At 32.5% G+C, this 9,196-nt stretch overlaps 1 protein-coding gene across 1 annotated transcript; it reads right to left on the bottom strand.

Moving 5' to 3' along the window:
* Positions 1-62: 62 nt before the first annotated feature.
* Positions 63-8,770, bottom strand: LOC149905259 (aminopeptidase N-like). The gene is made up of 15 exons (XM_090106162.1): positions 8,316-8,770; positions 7,870-8,028; positions 7,243-7,557; positions 6,141-6,324; positions 5,197-5,350; positions 4,825-4,906; positions 4,378-4,561; positions 3,854-4,049; positions 3,451-3,590; positions 2,740-2,874; positions 2,194-2,374; positions 1,602-1,776; positions 1,170-1,316; positions 775-853; positions 63-503 (listed from the first exon to the last, which is right to left on the bottom strand). The coding sequence occupies exons 1-15, from the start codon at positions 8,768-8,770 to the stop codon at positions 282-284; spliced, it is 2,808 nt and encodes a 935-aa protein (XP_089962288.1). The 3' UTR covers positions 63-281.
* Positions 8,771-9,196: the final 426 nt, after the last annotated feature.

Raw genomic sequence — 9,196 nt, 5'->3', positions numbered from 1 at the left:
GAAAATGAAATGAAGCTAAAAATATTATTTCAATACTTTTATTAGAAATATTATCACACTTTATAATTAATTAAAACTGGTGATACATATATGTACATTAAAATTATTAAACCTACGCTTAAAATGCCTATGTAAAACATTTTATTAGTAATAATGTACAGAACGACAATAAATAATATAAATATGAATATCCTACTATTTATTTATTAAATGTGCAAGATCTGTACAGCAATAATCTTGGTGGTAAAAATACAACTAGATAATCCTAAACTACCATTACTCTAGTGATTGAAGATAGTAATGAAGAGTGAGATAAGAATGATGAAACCAGAGGTGAGAGCGACGGAATTGCTGCCGTAGTTAACGTTGAACCAACTATTAACACTGTCATAGTTGTTATTGGCCCAAGTAATAGATGCAGCTATGTTCTCTCGAATAGCAGCGACTGAAGCTAGTTCACCAGCTGTGAAGATAGCCTGGTGGCGCGCTACAAATGTATCCATCTGCAAAAATAAAATGGACGTGAATTATGCTGAAATCACTAGTATTATAATGATTAATAATTGTAGATTGAATCTTATAAACGGTTTAAGATGTAAATGTTATAATATTATGCGTGCGCATCTTCATACTAATTATTTTTTAACTAATTCTATTTTTTTCTAATTCTATTTCATTTAACTAATTCGATTTCTAAATATAATTGTCTCATATTCATTTAAACACGTAACCGGAAATTCCTACATTATAGATCCAATAACTGATATGACTCACCTTATCTGAGTGGGCCTTGGTTGATAATCTCCTGGCAAAGGTATTTAGAATATTGGTTGTTCCAGTAAGACCTTGTACCCTGAAAAAAAAAAAGACATAATATATATCAAATATCCTCCTACATAATTTTATATTTAATTTCTAAGTTTGAAAGCTATATTATACGTTTTCATTTTTTTAAGAATGTACAAAAATAGAGCTTTTGCTGCCGGTTTTTGCATGATTAATAGCCCTTTCGCATTTGATAGAATCCGTAGTATAGCTATTCGATATCAAGATATCTAACCACTCAAAACAGCTGTTCTTCATAATTTTTTTTTAAACTTACTAGGAGGGCCTTCCCCATATTCTGTAACATTTGGAAACGAAATAAACTATTTTATTTATTTATTTACCTTGGCTGGATAGCAGCAAAGTGTTCAATAACAAAGTCAAGAGCAGCCTCCATGCCTGCTGGACTGGAATTAATGATGGAGACGAGGATGCTATGTCTGTCTTGCTCACGTACTGCAGAGTTTGTGTCTATAACTTGATTCATATAGCTGTAATGCAAATTGTTTATGATTTTAGGTAGGTAACTATTATATAAACATAAATAATAATTCTGACAAGTTTCCTAAAAATTAGATCAGTATCTTTGGCATGCTTGATCAGGTAACAAATTTATATATCAATATTCCATCCAAATTATTGCATTTGCTTTGTAATATAACTTATTATTACATAGATGGGATCGTTAACTCAGTATTTCAGTATTTTGCATGTAGTTTAATTGTGTCTTTTACTTAGAATCCATACAGTCTATGAATTGTCCCAATAATACTTACAAATTACGCAAAGTTTCATTAGAAGTGCATCCAAGAGAGTTAAGTAAAATTGACTGGACACTAGAATCTTGGCTTGACAAGTATCTGTTCCAGAGGAAATTAAAGTTATCCACATCTCCTCCACGTAAACCAGAGCAGAATACTACCGTTTGAATATCGGCATTCAACGGTTGGTCTGAAAGATAAAGTTAATTTTATTTTCATACTTGAAACAAATGCAAATGAATAAACGTAACGCCACTTATTGACAATCCAATTAATTAAATTATTTGTATATTCAGATCTACTTTTAGAAAACATAATATGCTTAATAAAGTTATTGTATCACCTTATTTCCTTAGGCGATGTGTAAAAGTAACATTGATCACCTTTACACATTTTTTTTGTACGATAGAGCTTAGGGCATTATCATTCTTTTTATAATTTCTTAGTTTTAGAGAATTACTAGTTGTAATGCCCACGTGCTTTGAAGAAACGGAGTGTAAATAATAATAATAAAAAATTATTTATTTAATAGTAACAAGGACCCATTTACTGGCACAACTAAAGACACTTACGATTACAAAGTCTTGGTAACGAATATTGAACTTACTAGGATTATTACGGAACTGTTGTAAAAGTTCTTGAGCTCGGTTGACGCACTGCTCGTTACCATGGCGACAATTCAAATTCAAGATGATGTTACGATGGAAAGCTGTAACGTGTTCTTCATTTGTTCCAGCTACAAATCCGAATTTATCGAAGAGAGGCGCCGAGAGATCTAGAACGTATTTCTGGAAAATTACATAAAATTTTAATTTGGCACCTTGTGATTTGTTTTGCAATTGTATCTAGTTTCTAATTTGCAGTAATCAATCTATACTCTGTTAGGTCGTGATTTTTATATATTGGATAATAGGTAATTTTATTTCCTACTTTAATGTACTTTTTATTTCATGATAATATATTGCTGGGAAAATATTTTTTATTCATTATTTAGACAAATCATGTAACTATCTTCAAATAAAAAGCTTAAAATCCAATACAATTATTGTTGATTTCATCATTTGCATGATAATACATGTTATATGTGACTCCAAATAAAGTCCAATAAATGGTTCAGGTTTAAATAAGAATGTTTAACTTTTTGTTATCTAACCTGGAATAGGGGATAAGTGTCGCTACCACTAAGTACGACATCAAGGTAAGAAAAGGCGGCGTCAGCTGCGCCCCATGCGATGTAGTCGGTTTCGTTTACCAAGTATCTGGACACTTCGAATGCATATTGGTAGTTCTGAAAATAAAACATTATTGAAACACTCAACATAAAATTCTACTAGGTATATTTTAAAAATTAAAGACTTTAACGACACACACAGAAATCGAGACAGGAACAAAGTAAAGTTCCTATTTTAAAAATTCTATAATTTCAAAATGGACAACTTACGCTGGTAGATCCTTGTAGGCATAAAAAATAAAGAAGAATTATATACATTATAATATTAGATAGATATATAATGAACCAAATGTTTAACTTCACTACTCGCTTTAGGGCCGATTTTTCAATGCTTGGATAAAACTTATCCGTCCAATAAAGTATTACACGATAATATTAAACGTCACGTAAACTGTCAAATACGTGCAATTAAATACGTTCTTAAAATGGTAGTTTTATACATTCGACGAATAAGTTTTATCCAAGCATTGAAAAATCGGCCCTTAAAGCTATAATATAATAGATGAATAAAAACCAATCTGTCATAAAAACCAACAACAATGATGTATCGTAAAATACACTTGATTACTTGCTAAATATTTGAAGAATTAGAAACCAAAGTGCTTATAAAATGACATATCGAAAAATACTTACAAGACGTTCATTTCTTGCCAAGTTGAAAGCATCATCTATTAGTTGTGCACGATTCAACAGGTGGATGACTTCGTGGGAATTTTGAAGTACTTTGGCTAATGCAACCCAGTTGTCATCATCATAGTTGACTCTATAATATCCTGGAAAATAAGACAATTTTATAATAATATTTATGTTCGGGAATTCATGTTCTTTTTATAAATGTGCTCTACTTTTTAATTTGTTGAATGTAAATCCAAAATTTTACTTTTTTAATTACTCATTAATACCTAGTTTCGATTTAAAATTGCCCTACTAAAATTAATTTGGTTAAGTCATTGGTTAAGTACTACATTTTATTACGTTCGGTTACGATCAATGAGTTACTGTTTTAAAGTAAAAGTAGCATATACAAGATTCTTACCAGTTTGTTGTTTATTCACAATGAACCAGTCAACATTTGAGAGTCCAGGAATGTCAACAGCTAAAGCAGGGCTGTTGGGCAGTACCCAAGCAAGAGGCCTAGTGTCGGAGAAGTCAGGGTTTGTAGAGAGAACCCAATTCACAGGCACATGCCACATGTCGTTGGAGGATAAGGCCCGGTCAGTTAGGAAGCGATGCTATGAAAAGTAAAAGATATAGAGTAAGAAGAGAAGATGGACAGTAAGATGATAAGAAAATATTAGTTTTTACAGAAATAAGATAATTAAATGAATAGGTACTTCATGGAACATGCTAAGTAATAAAAAGTCACTTGCGAAATACACACGCGACATGCACATTTGAAACTGACACGGCTTATATCTTATGACCGAATATTTTTACAGATCCTCATATTTATCACTTGGTTTATTAGATAATTTTATATTATATCACCGAAAATATTATAATTAATTCACCAATAACAATATATTGTGTCATTCTTATTGTTTACTTCTATACACTTACCTGTACAATAGAAATAGATTGTGAAGTCGGCGACTGTCTCCTCACTGTCAGAACAGGGAAACCTCCTTGCTCAGTCCACCTCTGCATGATGGTGGAGAGAGCGAACGGAATGGTGTGGTTAGATTCGCTTAGTGCTTGTTGGAGGCTTGCGTATAGATCTGGGGGTGTCACAGCAGAGCGGGAACTAAAATATTTATAACATGTTTTAAATGCTATACGATTCGAAAAAATCTTTTAATACAACTATTATTACAACTTTTTTGTGATGAAGAAGTACTGCTCAAATTTTTTCCCAGATATACCGGGTAAAGCTATTATATTAATATTGAATTAATAGTATTTACTTAACATCAACCAAGTTATATGTGGAAGCTTGTAAATTTAATAACATTATTTTAATTACTAATTAAAGAATAATTATTTTTGAGTAGGTACTTCTGTACTTACTGTTTTTTCAAGTAAATTGAAAGACCTTTCTGGAACACCTCGGGAGTAAGGAAGTGTTGCATCATGCGAATTACAGATCCCGCTGAAAAAAAACGTGTTTTTATTTTCAATCAACTTTTCATTGCAATTTTGTTTCCACTATATTTCAATTTAGTTTTTATTCATTTAACATATGAGATAATATAACAGACTTTAATATCAAACAATACCTATTATACAAATAAAAACTATGCAGCTCTACCTTCTAATATACATCAAGCGAAGTTTGTAATACTTTTTGAATATATCCAAATCTTTTCCGTATTTTGAAATGGTACATCTATCAACATTGAACGACCTAGGTGGTCGTCACTCGCACAAGCTTATACTCACATTTTTGGTAAGCAACAGAATTAAAGGTTCCTATAATTTGTGATGGAGTGTACACAGGATGAGTCATTGGATTCACGCTGAGAACAGCATCGCTTTGGAAAACGTTTTGTACAAGCAAAACGTATTGATCCATCATACGCCAGCCGGGCAACACCTGGAAAGAATTGTTTGAATTTTGTAAGTTTCTTAAGATTTACACGGTCGAAGAAACAACAGCTGCATGAATATTTAAGCGTGCCAAAAGTTTGAGTCACCCTTGATTTGCGTAAAAAACCGATAAATCATAGTTATCTTTTACAATGCTTATCTTTTAAAATGCTGACGGGATAAATTATTGGGCTTTATATTATATGCCCGACCATACAGTATTTCTTATTAATACTGATGTGATTCATTTCTACAAATCTAGTGTGATGCCCATTATGGTATTTTTTGTGACAGGTATATATCCATACTATATATACTATATTACTATATTAATATTATAAATCTCTTATATATAAAATTCTCGTGTCACAATGTTAGTCTGCATACTCCTCCGAAACGGGTGGACCGATTCTCATGAAATTTTCTGTGCATATCGGGTAAGTCTGAGAATCGGCCAACATCTATTTTTCATATGTACCACGGGCGAAGCCGTGGTACAGTGGTTGACGCGTGAGCGTAGAACCGAGGGGTCCTGGGTTCGATTCCCGGTGGAGACGATGAAAAAAAAAATGTCTCGGTCTGGCAGGACACAGAAGGCTGATCACCTACTTGTCCCTAAAGAAAGTCGATCAGTGAAACAGATGTATGAATAATGCATCTGCCCCTTACCCCACTAGGGGACACGGCACTTCAAAAAAAAAAAAAACGGGCGAAGCCGGTGCAGACCGCTAGTATAATATATAATTCACATGTTTAAGAAGAGTCAGCTTTATGACACTATACTAGTTTTAACTTACCATATCTGTACCGAAGTTTTCAAAGAAATTGGCGAATCCCTCATTCAACCAAGTATACGTCCAGCTTCGAGGACTCACTTCATTACCGAACCACATGTGCATGTTCTCGTGGCAAATGATTCGGCCAATGTTTTGGCGAGTGGAGGTTGTGGTCACTCCCTCTGTTACTAGCAATGCGACCTCTCTGTAAATAAATAAATAAATTCGTTAGGGGTGTTATATGCGAATGTAATACCAATTTAATTATTTTCTTAATCCGATAGACTGAAGTAAATTAAATCTTCAATACTCGAAAAATCGATAAGCAAGATTTATTCGTTTTAAATCTTTAATCACAAGAAAATCACATAATCAATCGTGTTAGTTAGTTAGTTAGTTAGTTATCGTATTTTCTTCAATAACTAATTATCTTGTAAATTGTTTTTTTACACAAATTTTTAAAGTATTATATACCTACAATGATAAGAATATTTACATTGTACATTTGTATCATAACATTAATACAATGCTCTCTCCTTTTTGCTGAATTTTATCTGTGTGTAATATGCTCATTTACTGTAGACACAAAAGGGCGCGTTTTCATTACGCCACCTTTCGTTAAATTAGTCAGGCCTCATTAGTTACATTTCTCACTTTATAACACTCCTTGCTATTTGTATGTTCATGACTCTGAATAGAGGCTATTCATTCCAGACGTTTTTGAAGAGAAACGAAATGACGGTATAGCAATATACAAACAAAGTAATTTACAATATTTTTTACATTTTCTCAAAAGGTAGCATTGGATTTTACTATCGTAGAATATGTTTAATACTTAAAAATTATAGGATATATAGATATAATAACAGGGTTAAAGTGATGTTTAAAACTCCTTGCTTAACTTCTAATGCATGCACGGCTAAACTTAATACTATATAATATTTTCATCCATTTAGCGATTAAGTACAAAGCGATGACCAATTATTGAGGTCAAAACAGTTAATAGTTATTTAAACATGATTTAAAAGTTGCTATCTAACTTATTTGTATATAATGTAAATTCTATATTTACCATAATAATTATGTAATATCTATACATTTATAAAAAGCAATAAGAACTCACCGGTAAATAACCAATCCCCAGTTTTCCATGGCACCAGCAGCAAAATCAGGTACAGCGGCTTTATCAAATTTGGGCAAAGCGTATTTTATATCAGTGTAGTTTTCCAAAGCCATCATGTTCTTCTGGCCAAAGTCCAAAGCAAATGCTGCAGTGTTCCTTGTACCAGGCCTGGAATACACTCTGAAGGGAACGTTGTATATCGGGTCTTGTTCGTTGGAAACGTATTCGAAGTTTGACACGAGGTAAGCTAAAAGGTAGCTTGATTGTACTACTGTGTCTTGGAATTCGTATTTGAGGAAGCCTGGGACGTTGGGCCTGAAATGTATAAGTGTAATTATTATAGGCTTATATACAGTAGTACAAACGTTTATTTTTTTAAGTCAGCCCTGGACCACACATTCTTTGAAAATAGAATCAATTCAGGCATTCATTTACCAGGCAAAATATACTCGATGTTTGAACATCAAGTATATTTTGCTTGGTAATATTTTACATAATATTGACAGAGATAATATAAAAATCTAAAATTGTAGGATTCGCTTTTTGTGTGAAGCTTAATTGTTTATATCAGTTTTAAATTATTCAAATACTGTTTGTACTAATATTACTACATTGTAAATATCTTACTTAGAAAGATCAGTTCTCTCAGGCATGTTGGTCCTTACGACAGGATAAGCAGGAGGGGCATAGATCGTTGTTCTGAACACAGCCTTAAGATGTGGTTCGTCGTAGCATGGGAATGCACGGCGTGAAAACGTTGGCTGCAGTTGCGATGTGACTAGATTACTGAAAAAAATATTGATGCAAATTAAGATGAAAGCGAACTAAATAGTTCGCTTTTTAATATATCTATCTATGATAGCATAAAAAAATGACTTGTGAAATATGAAGAGACTTCAGAAGAATTTTCATAGTACGAGTTTGATGTTATTTTGTCACGGTTTGTGGTACCTACTTATACACTAAAACATAATGTAAACATACTTAATAAGAAGATAAAGCTTACTCTACTTTTGTACTCTCATTAAAATTCCTTTATTCAGTCATATTTTGAAGGACAAAATTATACTTACACTGTACCAACTCCTTCTTGAGTAAAGGTAGACAAGTAAACACCAAACATATTCTCAGCATATTGCGCTATATAATCAATATGAATAGTATATGGCTGTAGAGCTACTAAAGGTGTAGTCGTTTTGATTCTCAAGAAATGCGTATCATCCGTAGCTTGCCAGAAACTATGGTAAAGGTTCGTAGAGGAGCCGTCAGCGACCACCTGTATACTATTTAATGTCATTTCCATAGCATGTAATACAATCTCATCTGTGTTGATATTCGGTACTATTCTAATAGATACGCTCCCATTGAAATTGTGTGCGTAGTCCGGGTCAATGAAGAGACGCACATCGTAGAACGTAGGGTAAGATTCTCCAGGGAGTCGGTAATGCCCATACATTGATGTGATATCTTGGTTTAGAGGTACCGAATACGCTGCACCAAGCAGCGCCAGAAATATTAATGAATACATGACTGAAAAATGAAATTATCATTAGTTCTATATGTACCAGGGTCTTAAACAGATTAAAGCGATATTATTTTGTGTTAGGTCATCTTATAGAAGGAAAGTTTTTATTTTGATAAGGAGGAGGATATTTTCCATAATCTATCAATTTTGGGATATTATGCAGAGCACATTATCTATTTCTAATTTCGATAGGTTGTTAACAAGATTAATACGATCATAAGTAATGTCTTCTGCAGTAGGTACTTGTATTTTATATATAATGTACTTGTATTTGTTCCTTTTTATTATTTCATTTTTTAAGTTTTGAATATAATAATTTGGAAGTGCTTATTTAATGCTATTTTTAATAGTAAGTGCATGTCTATAAAATTATTATTTATGTACTTGTGTTGTAATCTCTTGATACTGAATTCCAGTATAAAAAGATAT

Source organism: Colias eurytheme, chromosome 10 (genome assembly GCF_061535395.1).
Source record: "Colias eurytheme isolate Ceu_HAF_F1 chromosome 10, ilColEury1 Martin Lab GWU primary, whole genome shotgun sequence".
Lineage (NCBI taxonomy): Eukaryota > Metazoa > Arthropoda > Insecta > Lepidoptera > Pieridae > Colias > Colias eurytheme.
This window is presented reverse-complemented; position numbering and strand designations above follow the sequence as displayed.

What these genes read in the sequence shown, in the direction of transcription:
- LOC149905259 (XM_090106162.1), bottom strand. Translation starts at nt 8,770, where the DNA reads ATGTATTCATTAATATTTCTGGCGCTGCTTGGTGCAGCGTATTCGGTA. An exon ending in AAAACTTCGGTACAGATATG is followed by an intron (nt 5,351 to 6,140) that starts GTAAGTTAAAAC and finishes AATTCTTTCCAG; the next exon opens with GTGTTGCCCGGCTGGCGTAT. An exon ending in TGTGAATAAACAACAAACTG is followed by an intron (nt 3,591 to 3,853) that starts GTAAGAATCTTG and finishes CTTATTTTCCAG; the next exon opens with GATATTATAGAGTCAACTAT.